General features: G+C 33.5%; 4 protein-coding genes and 1 pseudogene across 4 annotated transcripts; 1 reads left to right on the top strand and 4 right to left on the bottom strand.

Annotated features, from left to right (window-relative positions):
• The first annotated feature begins 1,930 nt into the window (after positions 1 to 1,930).
• LOC115983653 lies at positions 1,931 to 4,418 on the top strand (annotated as a pseudogene).
• Positions 4,163 to 5,315, bottom strand: LOC115983654 (dirigent protein 22-like). The gene has a single exon (XM_031106391.1). It carries the CDS (start codon positions 5,275 to 5,277, stop codon positions 4,726 to 4,728), a length of 552 nt encoding a protein of 183 aa, XP_030962251.1. The 5' UTR covers positions 5,278 to 5,315; the 3' UTR covers positions 4,163 to 4,725.
• Positions 5,316 to 8,854: 3,539 nt separating this feature from the next.
• Positions 8,855 to 9,355, bottom strand: LOC115983996 (dirigent protein 22-like). Its single transcript, XM_031106873.1, has one exon. The coding sequence runs from the start codon at positions 9,353 to 9,355 to the stop codon at positions 8,855 to 8,857; it is 501 nt and encodes a 166-aa protein (XP_030962733.1).
• Positions 9,356 to 11,521: 2,166 nt separating this feature from the next.
• LOC115987613 (dirigent protein 22-like) lies at positions 11,522 to 12,408 on the bottom strand. Its single transcript, XM_031111198.1, has one exon. The coding sequence runs from the start codon at positions 12,250 to 12,252 to the stop codon at positions 11,698 to 11,700; it is 555 nt and encodes a 184-aa protein (XP_030967058.1). The 5' UTR covers positions 12,253 to 12,408; the 3' UTR covers positions 11,522 to 11,697.
• A 4,630-nt stretch (positions 12,409 to 17,038) lies between these two features.
• LOC115987138 (dirigent protein 22-like) lies at positions 17,039 to 18,035 on the bottom strand. Its single transcript, XM_031110611.1, has one exon. The coding sequence runs from the start codon at positions 17,888 to 17,890 to the stop codon at positions 17,327 to 17,329; it is 564 nt and encodes a 187-aa protein (XP_030966471.1). The 5' UTR covers positions 17,891 to 18,035; the 3' UTR covers positions 17,039 to 17,326.
• Positions 18,036 to 19,760: the final 1,725 nt, after the last annotated feature.

Here is a 19,760-nt window from a genome sequence, read left to right as displayed (position 1 = left end):
CTATTTTTTTTTCCTTAGTTTTATGTATACTCCCAGATCTACTCTTAGGTGTGTTACTATTTTTCTTTATCATATATTTCTATTTAATTGATATTACATATGATTATAATAAATTATTATTAATTTGACAAATATTAGTTATTTATTTATATTTATTTATGCATTCTATCGTTATTTTCTTACCGATCTTTAAACTATTAATAATTTATTTAGACTATTGTAGAATATAATTGTATTGTACACTATTTAGAATACTATGTTAGATTATTGTATGTAATACGACAATTGTATATACAAAAAAAAAAAAAAAATAGTAATCATTTTATTTTTTACTCCCCCACAACAAAATCCTAGCTCAAGATGCTATTGACCCCCCTAAAAAAAATCCTGGAGCTACTACTGATTGTACTCATTATAAGTAGAAATTAAAGAGGTAGTAGCTTTGGCAAGGCGTAAGGCAGTCTAGTTTGTTTTAGAAATTGGGCTTAGAGATGTTGCTTTTGAAGGTGACATGGAGGTGACCATTAGTTAGATCGTCCAAGACAATTCATGCTTCTTGAGGATGACTAGTTTCTCTCATGTAAAACGCAATGACAATTTTGTTGCTTATGAAGTACATGATTTCTCCTCTTTTTTTTTTTTTTTTTTGGTTGTTGTTGTTGTTGAAATAAAACTATTCAGTTTGGATTCTCTAAAAGAAAAAGATTACAAGACACACACACACACACACACACATATATATATATATATATATATATCTAAGCTATTAAACTAATAATATTACAACAATATTATAATAATAAATTTGTAAATTATTATATTTTGATTTTGATTTTGTGTTTAAAAATTAATACATCAATTCATAATATTATAAAGTCTATTGTCACCGAATATAATACTTAAATTTTCATACTTCTCTCCATATTTTAAGTAAACAACCCTAAAAGGCTACAATGTACATCAAAAAATATCAGCTAATTTTTTACATCTTATCCACGTAACATTTGAGATAATGATGATAATGTAGAAAAATCAATGAAAGCTGGACCCATTCCGAATTTTTACATCTTACTCACATAACATCTATAAATATTTATTTATATATATATATATATATATTAATAGGCAGATCGAAGAGAAAATTCAATTAGGTTTTAAATTGAATTTTAATTGTTGTTTAATTTTGCACTATATATCTTATTTAAGTTTTTTTTTTTTTAAATTTTTGTTCTAAGTGAGATAATAAGGTGCAAAAGACGAAGAGTCTAATATAAATAAATCATCAAAAACCCAATAAATAATAATAAATTCATGTGTATATCCAAAAGAAATTAAAATAAAAAAATAAAAGAAAGAGAAATTATAATTTGAATTCATATATATATGTAATTGTAATTTTTTTTAATTGTATCGTGCATATACATGGATTATACATTAATTTTAAATAAGACTCGATTACAACATTGAAGAGACTCTCTCTTACCTAATGTGTGAGAAAGTGGCCCAAAATTGGTTTCTTAAGCACCAGTGCACCCTTAGAAACAACAAATATTATAGACTCACTCATTTTCACGCTTGATTTCACAATTTGCTAATTTTGCAAGCAAGAGCAATGGTTCCGTATAATTATTAGTAGGCAGAAAATATTCAAACACTCGTATTGGCATTTTTAGTAAAGTTGTGAAATTGACACAAGACCTTCCTTGGTATCATCGTCAGCCCCTAAAACAACAAGCAAGGAGTTTTGTCTAATTTTCTTATTAGCATATTTGGGTTAGTGACCGTAACACCAAGTTTGGCCATCTCTTATTCCAATCCACTTCACATACTGACAAGACAAGAATCTACTTTAGAGAGTGAGAGGGATGAAATCTAGAAACACAAACCTCAATGACGACAAAAATAAATGTCCTATATTACCCCCAACGCAGCCATGGATTCTAGTCCTTCAAGTCAAAGAACTTAATTCCATTTGACTCACTCTTCAATTAAGTGGCAGACACCAAACCCTGTTTTTGCTCTGAGACTACTTTGATTGTTTAGGCAGATTGGCTCAACAAGCGTGGGAATTTTCTGAGGGGGGTTTTTCTGGGTTTTTGATCAATTTCAAAACCCAGCTGGGAATTTGAAGTTGGTGGTGTACTTGAATCAGTTCTCAAGGAGGAGCTAATTGAGCATTCTCTCGTAATTTCCTATGTTTCTGTTTCATAATTATTTATTATGGTGTGAGAACAATTTTTCTGAGTTTCAATTATGTCCCCACTTCACCTCCTATTCACTACTTAAACTTTTGGTACAGTTAGTAATTATCAATACACATCCACTTAAGCATGCTATTTGTTTTTTGTATAATAGGTGACATTTTATTGAATTCTGGCATGGTTTTCATTCAGGCTTTGTTTAGTTGCAGGGAAAATGTTAAAGCAGAATAAAAACGAGGTGTTGAATTACCAGAAAAATTGAAACTGCTTTCAGATATTAGGCGATTAGAAACCTAAATTGGCTCTGTTTAATTCTGTTCTGGAATTTATGGGAAATTTTATTTTTGACCTTTTTGGTTGTTTTCAGAAAGTAGCGTTTAAAACAAATAGAGAAAAAAATTGCGACATGTTTCTATTGATACTAATGAAGTGGAAAGAGAAAACATAGATGGAGGTTATTCACCCACGTGATAATTTGTTAAAAGCAAATTTAAAAAAATGTGTGTTCTTTAACTTCTTCCTTCGACTTGGAGAACTAAATCTTTTTCCTGAAAGTATATTTTTAAAATTTAGCTTTGCTTTTTTTGTTTTTTTGTTTTTAACCTTTGTTGGATTAAGTTTATAATTATTTGAAAAAAATCAAGCAACTTAAAGAGAAAGATTCAATATCTTTCTTCCTTCTCTCAGCTTTCTCAATTTCTCAATAATCATAGATTACTGTTATTATTTGTGGCAATTATTATTTCTCCTACACATCTGATCCCATTCTAGCTGTTTTTAAAATAATTTTCAGATATCCATTCCCACTGCATAGAGTTTACTCTCAGTTGTTATGGCAGGAGCCAAAGACAGCAGACCTTCTGCATCCCTTGAATCCAGTCCCTGGACGCAACTATCTCCTGGGTTAGGATCACAGTTCAGGAAGCCACTGTCTGGGGAGGTGGCTCTGCAGTTGATAAAACTTCTTGATGAATGTGCCATCCATATAGCTGCCAATAGTATGCAGAGTGCTAATATCTGTCTTGAGCATATTTCCCATTTTGCCTCTGCTGATGGTGATGCAATTCAGCGAATTACTGCATACTTCATTGAGGCATTTGCTAATAAATGCTTAAAAACTTACCTGGTCTGCATAAAGCCTTCAATAAGACAAAAATATCATCAGTTTATGAGGAAATTCATGTTCAAAGATTGTTCTTTAAGCTTTACCCCTTCTTAAAGGTTGCATATGTGATCACAGATCAGGCAATTATAGAAGCTATGGAGGGGGAGAAGGCAGTTCATATTATTGATCTCTATTCATTTGGGCCTGCCTAGTTGTTTGATTTTCTTCAGAAATTAAGTTCACAACCAGAGGGCCCACCGCATTTGAAAATTACAGCTATTCATGAAAACAAAGAGGTATTAGAGCAAATGGATCATCAATTAACGGAAAAAGCAAACAATTTGAACATCCCATTTCAATTTAATCCTATAGTGAGCAAACTAGAGAATCTTGATCTTGAAAGTTTGCACATTAAGACTGGAGAAGTTCTTGCAATCAGCTCTGTACTTCAGCTACATTCTCTCTGGGCAACTGACGAGGGAATGGTGAGGAACTCGCCTGTGGCATCAAAGAACCGGCCAAAAGTTTTACATATAAACCAGCGGCCTTTACGAGAGTTCCTTAAGAAGGATCTGGTCAGTTTGTACATGGACGCACCTGATTACACTCCCACATCATCCCCACTATCTCTTAAGTGTTTCCTCAAAGATGGAAAGCTTTCTAAGTTCTCTTCGGGGCCTCTCACCGAAAATGGTGATAACTGAGCAGGAAGCAAACCATAATGGTTTTACTTTAATGGAGAGAGTCATAAATTCATTCAAATTCTATGCTGCTCTCTTTGATTGTTTGGATTCCACAGTATCAGGAGTACCGATAGATTGACAGAAGATTGAGAAGATGCTTTTTGGAGAGGAAATTAAAAACATCATAGCATGTGAAGGAGTGGAGAGAAAGGAGAGGCATGAGAAGCTTGAGAAATGGATTTTAAGGCTTGAGTTGGCTGGTTTTGGGAGGGTACATTTTAGCTTTCTTGGTATGATAAAGGCAAAAGAATTATTGCAGAGCTATGATCATCAGTATAATGTCAAAGAAGAGAATGGATGTTTGGCTATCTGCTGGCGAGATAATCCCCTATTTTCGCTTTCAGCTTGGAGGTAGAACTGAGATTATTTTCCATGGGGCCAATGATTTCTTTTCCTTTTCCTTTCTGTTTGTAATTTTTCTTTTTCTTTGTACAAAAGGGGTCTATATGTTTTTCATTTCTGCGAGTGTATACGGAATGGTTTTATAGATTGAGCTTTTTTCCATTTGGTTGAGACAAATAAGTTTATGGATAATGAATAATCTGTCCCTCTAGCATGTGATATACCCCAATAGCCTTATTCTATTATTAGAAAAATTACACTACTATCCAATAGTAGAAACACTGCTACAAACATGACTGATTTGGAACACGTAATACTGAAGAACTTGGAACTCTCAGAAGTGCAAGACAGACACATTGTATTCAACCACAGCATCTCCAGTTTTTGGAGTAAACGAAACTGTCTTTGCCAAGGCATAGCCCCGAGCATATCGGAAAACTCCATTGCCTCCAACGATTGGCATTTCCCTGACCTTATTGAGAAAAGGATTACGCCCAAGAATGCTAAGGGCACTCCCATTATACTTACCTTCCAAGAAAGCGAAATTCATCACCATAAGCAAGGCAGAGTCATGTTGAGAAGCAAATGCATATATTCCCTGAGCTCTTCCCACAAGCTTTGAACTAGCCTCTGGCCCTTCAGTCAATGGATCATCTGTCATAAAAGTAGTGCTAAATGACCTGTTTGCTGGTCCAGCGATTCTAATAGCAGTTGGGTCTGTTCCATCAAGGGTGTCATGGAAATAGAAGTGGAGGCGGGTCAGTTTCTCCATGTGTTTTGTTAATATGGCCATGGGGGATTGTTCAGAGAATACCGCATTAATGACGGTGAAGGAAGTTGAGAAAAGCATGAGATACAAGGAGAAGAAAGTGAGAACAGAAGCCATATTGTAATAGTTAATTTTCCACTATGTTGTTCATTGGTAAAGAAGATCATTTATGGGGTGCCAAAATAAAAAGTGACAATGACATAAGCTTTTTAAATGATTTGTGGCATATGAAATAGCAATATTGCATTCACCAAAAGTAAAGACAGAAAAGGAAAGGTATTGCTTTCATGATTCTGAGTCTTCAAGTTTTATCGAAGATGACTCTCAGCCTTCTCTCAACAATAACAATGAAGGGACATGGGTTGCTTAATTGTGGAACTCTTATCTTCTAGAAACATGTGACATGATATGTGAAATGAGTAGCTCAGACTCAGCCATGTGTTTAAATTTGTTCCCAAATAATATACCCTCCTGGTCAAGTTGAGTGGTGACAAAAGCATGACCATGGAGTGACTAACATCTGAAATTAATATATAAAAACCCCCCCTCATAGTTTTAAAAATGACAAGTGACTAACACCTGATATTAATATTTGTATTATTTTTAATTTTAATTTTGTTGGTTATATAACCAACTTAATTAGTATGTTTTATTATTTTGTATGAGAATTTAATTTGAAAGTTATTTATTTTGACTCATTTGTGATGGACATTAAATGGTCATATGGAGTTATTTGTTATATAAATCAAAACTTTAAGGGATAGAAATTTGTTTATAAGAATAGGAAGGAGTTCTTGACATTTTCCAAAACCTCAAGTGAAGTTATTGTAATTTTAATTCACCATTTGTTTGGTTATTTGTTGGCAAAATAATCCCATATTTTCCATTTAAGCTTGGAATTAGTCTAAGAGGTAAAACTAAGATTATTTTTCCATGGGGTCAGTGATTTCTTTCCCTTGTACTTTCTATTTGTTAATTTTATTTTCCCTTTTTGTACAGAAGAATCTTAAGTTTTTCATCTCCAACAAGTGCATATGGAAAGGTTTAAGAATTTCATTCTTTTGTTTATTTATTAGTTGTTTCCTTTAAATATGTAGACTGAGCTTTTTGTATATGGAAAGGTTTAAGAATTTCAGTCTGTTGTTTATTTATTAGTTGTTTCCTTTAAATATGTAGACTGAGCTTTTGTATATCTCGGGATTTTTAGATTTTGGCTAATTCTATGACAAATTTATTTGTAATTATTTTGGGTTTTGATTTTGTAATAACTATTGGCAGACTTGTGCGATGCGCAAAAAAATTTGATATTTGTTTTTTGTTAAATGTAAAAAGAAAATATTAGAAGACACTTATAAGCGTTAGTCCCAAACCCTTCTTAAAATGATTGTGATTATTTTCTAACAAACTATTGCTTATACAATATATTTCATTTTTTAAATTAAGTTATTATATTTGTTATTTGAAAGGTTTTTAAATTTTGTCAGTTTTTTTTTTAGGGAAGCATAATGCATTTTACTTTTAATTATTATATAAGGTAAGATATTTTGTAAATAATGTATTGTGTGGTTAGAATTTTTTTCTTGTACACCTTACAAATATTCTCTATAAATCTTGAATGGCTTAAAGAGTAAGTAGATACAAGTAAATTCATCATTTATATTTGAAAAAGAAAATACAAGACTTTAATAACCTACAAACACTACACTGAGAATGTGACATAATTATCAATGAAGTAAGTCCTCTCTTTACACAAACGTCCTCACAATGCATTGCCGAAATTAACTAAATGGACAAAAGTGGACCAAAATGAACTAAATTGGAAAGAACAGACTAAACTAGACTGAATGGACCAAAGTAGACCAAACCAGACTAAAATGGGTTGAAATTGAGCTAATGGAACAAAGTGGATCGCAGTGGACAGAAATATACCTAAGTGGACCGAAATATAACAAATAGACCGTAGTGGAATGAATGGACCAAAGTGGAGTGAGTTAAAACGAATGGACTGAAGTGGACTAAATAAAACAAAGTGGACTGAAATGGACTAAAGTGGAACGAAATAGAGATGATGGACCAAAGTAGACTGAAGTGGAACGAATGGATCGAATTTGACTGAATGGACCAAAGTAGACCAAAATGAAGCTAATGGACCCCAGTGGACCGAACAGACTGACTTGAGACAATGTTTTATGGAAGTTTATGGATAATGAAATATACCCCACTGTAGTTACATTAGGTCTTGGTGAGTAAGGGCTTGTTTGGTTAAAAAAAATGGTCACTCAGTTTTCATCACCCATTACTCATCACTCAAACTCTATTTTTTCACTCAGTCAAAATAAAACTTGTTTGGTTTCAATACTCAATCACATATCTCACCTTTTTAACCCAACTTTTTGCCAAAACTGTGGACCCCACCCACTGACACTGCACAATAGTTCACTAACAGCTACCCGCGTCCCCTTCTTTTATACTACACAGTGGTTCATTTTATCCCATCAAAAAACCCATTTAACGCATCTAACACCCATCTTCACAAAATACCCAAGTTCAAATCCAATCATGACTCTCAATTCCCTAGCCTCTGCTTCTGTAACCAGGGCTCACCACCTCAAATACCCAAAATCAAAATCCCCACTTGCCAAAACCAAAGTCTTTCCTCACAGCTATGGAGACTACTCAATCGTTTTAATCTTCTTTCCTTTTTCAATTTCACAATACCCATTTAAGGCACCTCTTTCAATTTCACTTTTCTTTTTCAATTTCACAATACTTATCTACAGAAAACAAAGAGACCCATCTCCTCATCTAGATCGCAGACCCATCTTCAGCAAAGTTCGAAGCTTCTATTCTTCAATAGCCCTCAACACAACCACAACCTCCACCAAAAAACCCACAAACAAAAACCCACAAACACAGAAAACCCAAACCCAAACCTAAGAATCCTTAGATCAAAAACCAAAATCACGAAAATGAGGTGTGGGTTTTTGTTTATGGGTATAAATTTATGCATGTATGAAAATGGTGGAGTGGGTCTGAAGAAGAAAGAAAGAAAGAAGAACCAAAAAAAAATTGTTGGAGTGGGTCTGAAGAAAAAAAAAAAAACTTTGGAGTGGGTGAAGAAGAAAGAAAGAAAGAAAGAACAAAAGGAAAGAAGAAGAAGAAGAAAGAAAGAAGAAGGAGAAAATGCCGTTGGTGATGAGTGGGGTCTGACTTGACAACACACAAGTCATGGGCCCCACAATCTCAGCTAATTTACGGACTTGCCACTGAGTGATTGGTTTTGAGTTTTGAAAACAGCAAAATTGAGTTTTCACTTTCCATCACTCACACCCATTTTTTTGAGTCACTGAGTCATGAAAATGGTGATCCAAAACTCATCCAAACAAGTGCTCTTCCGTGGGACCCACACGATTTGGATGATAAAAATAGAGAACTGAGTGATATCACTCAAAATTCACTACATCCAAACAAGCTCTAATATACTTTCAATTTTTGGAGGACCTAACCAGTCACTCGTTTTAGAATAGAGATACTAGTATATCTTTGATTGAGATTAGCCTTATCTATTGTTACTAGGGGAATGACAGTACTTTCCTATAGTAGAAAGACAACTACAGAGTAGACATGACTGACTTGGAATATAAAAACAAGATGAAAACTCAAATAATACTGATTACTGAAGAACTGGCAACCCTCAGAAGTGTAAGACAGACACATTGTACTCAACCACAGCATCTCCGGTTTTTTGATTAAACGAAAATGTCTTTGCCAAATCGTAGCCCCAAGCATAACGGAAAACTCCAGTGCCTCCGACGATTGGCATTTCCCTGACCTTATCAAAAGTTGGATTACGCCCAAGAATGCTAAGTGCACTCCCATTATACGTACCTTCCAAGAAAGCGAAATTCAACACCATAACCAGCAAGCCAGAGTCACGTTGAGAAGCAAATGCATATATTCCTTGAGCTCTTCCCACAAGCTTTGTCAATGGGTCATCTATCATCATAGTAGTGCCAAATGACCATTTTGATGGTCCAGCGATTCTAATGGCAGTCGGGTTTGTGCCATCAAGGGTGTCATGGAAATATAAGTGGAGGCAGGTCAGTTTCTCCATGCGTTTTGTCGATATGGCCATGGGGGATTGTTCTGAGAACACTCCATTGATGGTGGTGAAGCAGGAAGTTGAAAAGAGCATGAGATAGAAGGGGAATAAAGTGAGAACTGAAGCCATATTGAAATAGTTAATGGGTTATGCTAACGGATGCTCTTAGGGTAATAGTTAACAATCTATTTTAAGAAAACTTTGACATAATTTTTATGAGAAATTGAAAAAGCTGTTAAAACATTAATTACTTTTTTTTTTTTTCTCTCTTTTTCAATAAAAACTTTTTTTAAATGGATTATTAACTATCACTCTAAGAGCATCTATTCGCATTTTCCATAATTAATTTCCTACCGTGTGTTGTTTAGTTGTAAAGGAAGTTATTTATGGGTGGTAAAAACTTAAAATTGGCTATTGTTGGAAATTGAGTAACTTCGACAGTGCGGCCTATTTCGGCTGAATAACTTGGACATTATATCCAATTTTCAGCCTTTTGTTATGTTGCGGCCTTCAGCAGCAATTTTCTTAGGCTTTCAATTACAGCAACATCTCCCAATCAAAATAGGTAAAGTACTTCGTCTATTTCCTTCAGACTAACTGACTTGATATTGCTATATATATATATATACATGAAGTTATTTCAAAGAATAGACACAGTTTTGTATTAAAAGGAATGGATGACCACTTAAATATTAAGTTCTATATACAATCACTTATAGATTTTTCTATTTTTTCGACTACTTCCTTTTATTTTATAACAGCTATGACATAAACTTTCAAATGATTTGTGGCATAGGCAGTTGCATTCACCAAAAGTGATGAAAGAAAAGGAAAGCTATTGCTTTCATGATTCTGGGATTCTTCAAATTTTATCAAAGATGGCTCTCAGCCTCACAACAATAACAATGAAGGGAAATGGGATACTTAATTGTGAATATCTATCTGAAAACATGTGACATGACATGTGAAATGAGTATTTCAGAGTGAGCTAGGTGTTTAAATTTGCCCAAGTAAATTAAGCTCTTCTTATCCAGCTGGTGACAAAAATATGACCCTGGAGTGCCTAGGCTAATAAGATAGTCGTTTTTAAGTCGCAAATTACACCAACTTCCCTAAGGCCTAAGGTTTGAAGGAATATAAAAACCCCGCTCATTTAAAAATGACTAGTGGCTAACAACTGAAATTAATATTTCTATTATTTAAATTTTTAATTTTTTGGTTATATAACCAATCTAATTAGTAAGTTTTATCATTTTGAAGTTATTTTTTATGAGAATTTAATTTGAAAAATATGTACTTAGACTCATTTGTGATGGACAATAAATGTTCATATGGAGCTATTTGTTATATAAATCAAAACATCAAAGGATAGAAATTTGTTTATGAGCGTAGGAGAGAGTTCTTGATATTTTCCAAAACCTCAAGTGAAATTATAGTTGTCGAACGCGGCCGAAATCCAACCTCTAGCCCAAACCATACATATATTTCGACCTTCTGTTAACCCTAATGAAAGTGAAGGAAGACAGCTACCATAATTAAAACCATTGATCCCATTCTTGTCTTCCAATTCTCTCCTATTGAATTACTTTTAGAGTGGAAAATTCGCCACCTAAACACAAGATCTCCACTTTTGTCGTTGGAGTGCTGTTTTTAAACCATATAGATGGCAAAAATCTTCAAGTGACCTTGAAGTAATTGTGAGATCGGTTGTGTTCAACAATCAACTTTTTAACGTTAGATTACTGTGAAGATGAAGGCTACATCTGCAGTTACAGCAGAAGGGATCTCAGATACCATGTTTGTGTACTTGTATTAGAGGTCTTATAAGTCAACGTGTATCACAACTTTTTTACAGTGGATTTAACTAGTTGGACTAGGTTTTTCTTCGAGTGTTTTACCTTGTTAGATTTTCACTTCGTAAACAATTCATCGTCTCTTGCATGTGTATGAATGCGTGATTGTTTTTGTTGCGTTTGATGTACTGCTCTATCAAATCACCATTGAAACTGGCGAGGTAACTACTTCAACTACAATTGTAAATTTTTTAGAACTGGTAGAAAGCGGAACTAGGAGCATAAACGGAATTTTCGGTACATTAATTTGGCTGATAGTCTTGAGACTCTGTTTTATAGAAGTTGATGGATCATGAATACTCGTCTCTCTAACATGTGATATACCTCAATGTAGTTACATAAGGCAGTCTTGATGAGTAATATACTCTCAATTTTCTGTGGACCTAACCAGTCACTCGTTTTAGAATAGAGAAACAATATTTATTAATTGAGAATAGGCCTTATTCTATTGTTACTAGGGAAATGACAGTACTTTCCTATAGTAGAAACAATGCTACAGTCTACAGACATGCATGCATGACTGACTTGGAATACAAAAACAACTCTCAAACAATGTTGATTACTGAAGAACATGGAACCCCCTCAGAAATGCAAGACAGACACATTGTATTCAACCACAGCATTTCCGGTCTTTTGGTTGAACTGAACTGTCTTCGCCAAAGCGTAGCCCCGAGCATATCGGAAAACTCCACTTCCTCCAACGATTGGCATTTCCCTGACCCTATCAAGAATCGGATTGTGCCCGAGAATGCTAAGCGCACTCCCATTATACATACCTTTCAAGAAAGCGAAATTCATCACCACAAGCAAACCAATGTCATGTTGAGAAGCCAATGCATAGATGCTCTGTGCTCTTCCCACGAGCTTTGAACTTGCCTCTGGCCCTTCTGTCAATGGGTCATCTGCCATCATAGTAGTGCCAAATGAACTTTTTGATGGCCCAGCGATTCTAATGGCAGTCGGGTTTGTGCCATCAAGGGTGTCATGGAAATAGAAGTGGAGGTGGGTCAGTTTCTCCATGCGTTTTGTCGATATGTCCATGGGCGATTGTTCTGAGAATACTCCATTGATGGTGGTGAAGCAGGAAGTTGAGAAGAGCATGAGATAGAAGGAGATTAAAGTGAGAACAGAAGCCATATTGAAACAGTTTTAATCTCTTACTGCGTTGTTTAGTGGTGGAGGAGAGTATTTATAGGGTAGTAAAAAGTGGCTATTAGATAAATTTTAAAATGGTTTGTGGCATATGATGCGCAATTGCATTCACCAAAAGTAATGAAGGAAAAGGAAAGTGAATGCTTTTATGATTCTCGGAGGCTGCAAGTCTTGTTGATGAAGATGGCTCTCACCATTAACAATGATGGTCATGCTTTTGTTCCAAGAAATAAAGTTCTCCTGCTCAAGCTGGTAAAACTATGCTAAATGTGTGGATCGAAAAGCTCATGACAAAAGCATGACCATGGATTGCCTTAGATAATCATATATTCTACTTTTTGCTAATCTTGATATACTAATATTCCAAATCATGTTAGTGAGTTCATCTTCCAGTTAAGAGATGACCTAACCTAAAACATGGCTTTTTTTCATACCTTCCAATGTTTTGATAAATTTGGCTAGTCTTTTATTTCATAATATTTTAATTGTTATCTCAGTGTTAATTACATTGTTAACCAGGTTTAATTAACTTCATGGTGATTTTTATTTTTTATTGCACTTTTCAACCTTATCATGAAGTGAGATCTTGGTCCTTCGCACATGTTAATCACAAAAATTGAACTGGAAAATCATCGCATTAAGCTTCAACCATAGATGATAGGTGCATATTTAATCATTTAAATGAGAAAAAGGTTGAATTGCATGTGTGTGGTATTTCATTTAAATGGTTGGTACCAAAATGCAGAACCGCAAAAAAAAAAAAAAAAAAAAAAGCTTTACAGTGAAAGCAATTTGTTTATTTATTGAAAGTTGGCAAAAGTACAGTTTTACCCCAAAAAAAAAGTGAGAGTTTAATGAATTGTACATAAATAAATAAGTTAACATACTAAAATGCTATTATCCAAAAGCCAAACTCACAACTTAGGACTAATTTTGGTATTGAATAGTTGAATTTGTAGGGTATGGTGTAAAGAAGAAAAGCAATTGGTATAGCTTTCTTTCAAGTCTCAAATGCACCGGAAAAAACAGGAAATCCCCCTTTTGTACACTAGTGTGGCCCATTCTTGGAAGTAATGATCAAGCTGAGTTAAATGATCTCCATAGGCAGTAGAATATTCTGATGATCTGATGTGATTGTTCCCAAATTTGGAGTGTTATAAGCATGGTTGTCAAAATCGTGATCTGAATCGTAGGATCGCACGATTTTACGATCCCACGTCACCAAAACGATTAGAATTGCACTAGGATCATAAACATGGTAGGATCATGTAGGATCGTAGGATCGTATGAGATTCTACCGATCCTACCAAAAATATAATTTTTTTTGTTTTTTTTTTTTGGATAAATTTTTTGTTTTGATGAAGCTTTAAGGATTTTTATTTTTTCATGTTGTGATGGTATGACTTTTTATTTTTTATTTTATAAAATTATGTCAACCGAAGCAAATGTTTTCTAGTTTCTAGTTCACTTGTAATCAAAATGAAAGAATGTTTCATCATTTCTAAATGAAGAATTTGACTTGGCTTTGCTGCATTTTAAGCTATAATATTGTTAAATTTGTTTGATTAATATACTAATTTGTGTTCTAATATTACTAAAATATATATATATATATTTTATATAATTTTATCAGTTATGCTTATATTTGTATATAGATTGATTGATTTTTTTGAGTATACTCTTTAATTGTTGCTGAGTGGTATAACTTGAATAGTTGAGTGTGAAATTGTATCTTGATATCTTTTACAATTCTAGTATACAAATGTATAATGTCTACATAGATGATAAAATGAATGATGATGATTAGGAATTTAGGACGGTGATTATAAGAACCTTAGAATGGGAATAATTAAATATTCACTTTATCTTAATATTCATCTTACTTTTGGATTTCATATTGTAGTTAGCTAGTTTCCATTTGCTAACTTATTTTGGATTTCAAATTTGGAACTTAGAACTTAAAAATATTTTCCTTATGTTTTGATAAATATTTTGGTATTTGGTTGCTAATTAAATATTTATTGAACTTTTTAGATACATTAAGTCAAAACTTAAATATATTTGTTTCGTTAGTATAGACTTAGCGATGTATGACATGCAAATTACATTATATGATGCAAATCTAAGTTTTTTTATGGATGAATTTATAATTTATGTAATTATTCAACATACAAAGTCATTATCAATGTGTTTTTTACTTTAAATCTGAAAATATGTAGAATCTTATAATTTACGATCCGATCCTACGATCTACGATCTCACCCACCTTCAACGATCCTACATAGGATCTCGATTTTGACAACCTTGATTATGAGAGTCCAAATTGGTCCCCCGGTGTATTTGCTTTAATTGGAGAATACTGGTTCAACACTGAGATTCTCCATTGTGGTGTCCATACCACTTTTCTTTTTGCCTCAGAGGAAACAAATGATTGAAGATGAGCTTGCGATTGAAGATGAGCATGCTTGCTTCATAAATAAGGCTATATGACTTTATTTTTGGCATCTTTCATTAATTTTTCTTGTATGTAACTTAGTGTAAGTTGCTACAACTGCATAGTATTCTTGAACGAGCCTTGTCTTACAAAAATGAATCTGATACACACACAAAAGCAACTGTTAATTGCATACAAGTACAACTATGCACATGGAATTTTTTTTTTTTTTGGGAACATATATGGGACAGGTTGTTCTAGGAAAAGAAGAGAAGATGCCGCAAATTGCTTAACAAATAGACACAACTGATTTAATTGGCCAAATTTGGACTAAATTTAACCCATGTATAGCTCAGCCTGAAAAATTGTGCAAGCATAGACAAAGGCCACAGGCCCGAGCCCAGAACATTGGGACTAATATAATAAGTATGTAGACATACTAAAATTCAGAATAAATTTTACAATTGTATGATGTGGCATATTGTTAATTGTGAGTAATAAAAGTAATGTCAATATTAAACAATATGAGAATCAATAATTATTTACCAATTTAACATGCGTAAAATTTGTTATATTTGTAACATTACTCTTGTAACTATTGAATCATATAACTTTAGCACCCTCTAAAGACAAAAAGATTGAAATTTTAGGTGTACAATTTCTATGTCTCTAGACTTTCTTTTTGTTTTACACCATATAATTTAACTTTTTTGATCTCTTCTAAATCGATTTACTTATAAAAATGTGTAAGTATACAACCATATTATTGTGCCCATTTTGTTAACATCTGTTAGAATCTTGACCCTAATAAAGACAACATCATTTTAGATAAGGAAAAAAAAATGTAATTTTTAGTAAGATTAATGGTAAAAATGTGTCTGACCACAAGAAAAGAAATAAATTGACATCGTTTTACTTGTTGAGATTTAAAATTGCAAGTTTTAAAAATCAAGAGTCCAATTTAAAGGTGATTAAAAGTACATTTTAGCCAAAAAAAAAAAAAAAATTATGTATATGGTCTATTACTCCAAAAAATTGCATTATGAGCTCTTCTAGAATTATAACTTTTGTGCCACAACTTTGATGTGATAGACTGTGATTGACTTCCTATCACTTTCATATAAACTCATAACTTTTTCTCCAACACTTATAATTTGTGGTAAAAATTGTAACACAAACATTGTGTCCCTAGATTTTCTCTGTGACTTTTTTCAACTCAAATATGTTGCATGACAATAAGATAAGCTAACTGATAATTCTAGTTCAAAGTTTTCATGCGTGTATATAGTAGAGTTTGGCGGGCTTTTCCTGAGGGTGCTTAAGCTTTATAGAAAGTATAAAGTTATCTACGAACTCATTACTCATCCAAGGGTACTGCGTTTTTGCTGCTTTTATGAATAGCTTGGGCTTGGGCTTCATAGCCGGGCTTTGAGAAACAAGTAAGGTCAGTTCATAAAATAGCTGCAAATTTTTATAAGCTTAATCCCAATTGGGCCCTACGAATCTGAATAGTTAGACTTGGGTTGGACCTTTTGAGTTCAAAGTATTAAGTGGCCCAAGCACTAGTTGAGGCTTTGGTCTTTTGTCTGATTTAACATGCTCTTGTACTAAAGCCTAGATATATACTTGTCCAGGCCCATTTTCAAAGGGGAGTCAAATGTCAATACCAGGAGAGTATTTTGTGTATCGATTGCATACGATATTCGTCTTACTTGGGATTCACTGTATGAGAAAGGTATTGTATGCAACCATTTCGTAAAATATAAATCCAATAAGTAAATTTCAAAATTTTGCTAAGAGAGAAGAAAGATGGTAAATAGGTGCAAATATCATGTCAACCTTAGAATTAAAATTAGTACTTGACACGTATATATTTGATGATAATGAGTATGAATAAACTCTCACTCATTCTCGCTCCCTAATCACATGAGATTATGGTGAGCATGAGATTTTTTTTTTTTTTTTTTTTTTGTGAGAAAAGTAGGAAAGCTAAAGTTTTGAGTAAGAATTAAGGGGAAATATCATTTGGCATCACATGCTTGTTATTGACTAGAAGAATGCTGTTCTTTTTTTTTTTTTTTTTGGGGACTGAAAATGTAAGATATATACGCATATTGAGTCAACATAATTTGTGTTTATACCAGTTTATTGTTCGACTAGATCTGTAAAGAGAAGACTGTTCAAGCATTTGGTCATTGAAGAGGTTACTCAGTAGTTAAGAAAATAAAATAAAACGAAAAAGAGGTTACTCAGTAGTTAGAAAAGACATTTGGTTGGGAATTTAAATGTGGTAGACAAGGCATATATATATATATATATATATATATATATATATATAGAATTTCACTCAGTTTCATTGCAACAATATATCTGAGGCAACCATTGCGCCTAATACAATAGACTACTGTATTCGTGAAAACAAGCATATAAATAAAAACATAACCAAGAAAGCACAAGGAAATATCAACATATATGCCAATGACCTCTAGCTTATTTGGCACCTCCTTCTCTTATAAGTATTAGAAGAATGAGAATGCGAATTTAAGATCCATTGGTACATGTAACTTGCCAAAAGAAAAACAACAAAAACTACCACTGCTATTGATCGAATGTGGCTATGTCGTGCTAAGCCCGTACATAAACATTGTACTCAACAATGGCATCTCCTGTGCTAGGATCAGCTGAAATTGTATGTGCCAATGCATAGCCACGAGCAAACCTGAAAAGCCCATTACCTCCAACAATAGGCATTTCTCTCTGATCATGAAGCACTGCATTTCTCCCAAGAATGCTAATGCTACTACCATTATACTTACCTTCCAAAAATACAAAGTTCATAACCATAAGCAATGCCAAATCATTTTGAGCAGCCATGGCATAGAGGCCTTGAGCTTTTCCAACAAGTTTTGATGTGGGTTTTGGCCCTTCAGTTAGTGGATCATCAGCCATCATTGTGTTGCCAAAGTTCCCAATAAAACTGTCTGGTGGCCCTGCAATTCTCACAACACTTGGGTTTTTGCCACCTACAATGTCATGGAAGTAGAAGTGGAGGTGGGTCGTCTTGTCATCTCGCTTTATTGCTATGTCCTGTACGACTTCCTCAATAAAAACTCCATTGATTGTATTGAAAAAGATAGAGAAGTGGGTGAAGTAAAGGGTGAAGACAGTGAAAGAGAGAAAACAAGCCATTTTGGGAATTGTCACTAGCACTGTTCTATGTCTTTTTTTAGTAGGAACACATTACACATGAATCATTTTATAGACAAGGCTAAGGACAAAGTTGATTTTCTTAACATTATTAAAGTTACATGAACTTTTAAAAAGGAATAGCCTGCAGGTTGATGCATCTTGAAGAAACCATTCCTTTTGTTGGCTTTTTTATGGCTTTCAAGATTTCGGGGAAAGTTGTTGTAATTTTGAAGAAAGAATGATTATGCTTCCACTCATCACAAGAAATCCATTAACACGCAAAATGAGTCTGTACCATTTTTAGAAAACCAACATTTTTCTTCCCCTTCCCCCTTTTAATTCTTTGGCCTCATCCTAACCCTAGGAAAACAACGAAAGAAGTAAGAATTAAATCTCAACCCTAATGCCGTACTAACAAAAAGAAATTTCATTCAATCTAAGGGTCTATTTGATTGGAGGGGTGAAAAGGAAAATTATTGTGTACTCCCAAAGTACCATAAATACATACTCCCTCCTCTCACAAGAATGGTGAGTCCCATTAGTACACATTTATGGTACTCCGAGAGTACCTAATAATTTTCCAGGTAAAAAAGTGGAAGGATAGAAAATGGTAGAAAAATAGAAAAGATTTTAATTTATCTCTTTTTTGTTTATTTAGGGAGTGAAAAAGTGAAGGAATGGGACAAGTGAGCTTGTATAAATATACTAATATATCCTTGTTAAAAAATGATGCTCAATCAAAACAAAAAAATGACAAGCAACTAAAAAAAAAAGAAAGAAAAGAGGCAACATCCCAAGAAAGTATTAAAAAATGAGATAAAAGAACAGAAAAGGCAAAAGCCGAGGAAAGCAAAAGGCTAAAATAAAAAAGCAACGTTTTGAAGTTTAATTTCAGCCATCAAATTTCCCCTACCAAGTTTAATTTCTCCCCATTTTGTAGAAAAAACCTTTTTGGTGGGCCCAGAGAGAAAACACCTAAACCCCACCATCATTTTCTTCTCTCTCTTCCAACCAAACAGCCTCCTAAAAGTTTTCCTTCTTCATTTTCTCTCCTTTTTTTCTATCCTTCCTAAAATCCACTCTACCAAGCACACCCTAAGGCCTTAATTGCTTCGATGTAAAATATTTTCCTAATAATTTATAATAAAAAAAAAAAAACTTTTTCGGCATTTAGGGTGGCTAACAACACCTAATCAAACCTAAATACTTTTCAATGATTAGTGTGAATGCCCCAAAAAAGGGAAAAGAAAAGCTAGTTTAGGGCTTTTTCCCTATTTCTTTTGGTTTATCGGACATTGGGTCTTCGGCAACGTGACTCTTTGTGTGATTGTGTTTCTAGGGTGAGGTGTGTACGTGTGAAACCCTTTTTCTTACTTTTATTTTAGGATTTGCCACCAACCATTGATATTGTATTAAGCTTGATTGGTCACCTATACGTCTAATTCATTTTAAGTTACCTAGTTAACTAAACATATTGTAAGGATTTATTAATTAAGGTAAACAAAAAGTCTCGAACCAAAAATCTTAGACTTGGAAGTTTGGTTACCTATGGAGAAGGTGTTAGGCATCCCACAACGCCTATCCAAAGGATAGTACCCCATTTTAATTTAATCCAAACTTTATCTTTTAAGTAAAGAAAATAGATACTTGGCATTTCGATTTTCGAAAAAAGTTTGTACAAACAAAAAACACACACACACACACACACACACACATACACGTGAGTATTTATTTATGTATAACATAACATGTGAATATTTAATTCAAAGAATATTTACAATCAAAGCATGTGAGATATATACATAAATAGCATGTGAAGGAGCATGCAAATAGAAGAATAATATACAATAGCATGTGAGTAAAATATTTA

This window comes from Quercus lobata, chromosome 4, assembly GCF_001633185.2.
Source record: "Quercus lobata isolate SW786 chromosome 4, ValleyOak3.0 Primary Assembly, whole genome shotgun sequence".
NCBI lineage: Eukaryota > Viridiplantae > Streptophyta > Magnoliopsida > Fagales > Fagaceae > Quercus > Quercus lobata.
This window is presented reverse-complemented; position numbering and strand designations above follow the sequence as displayed.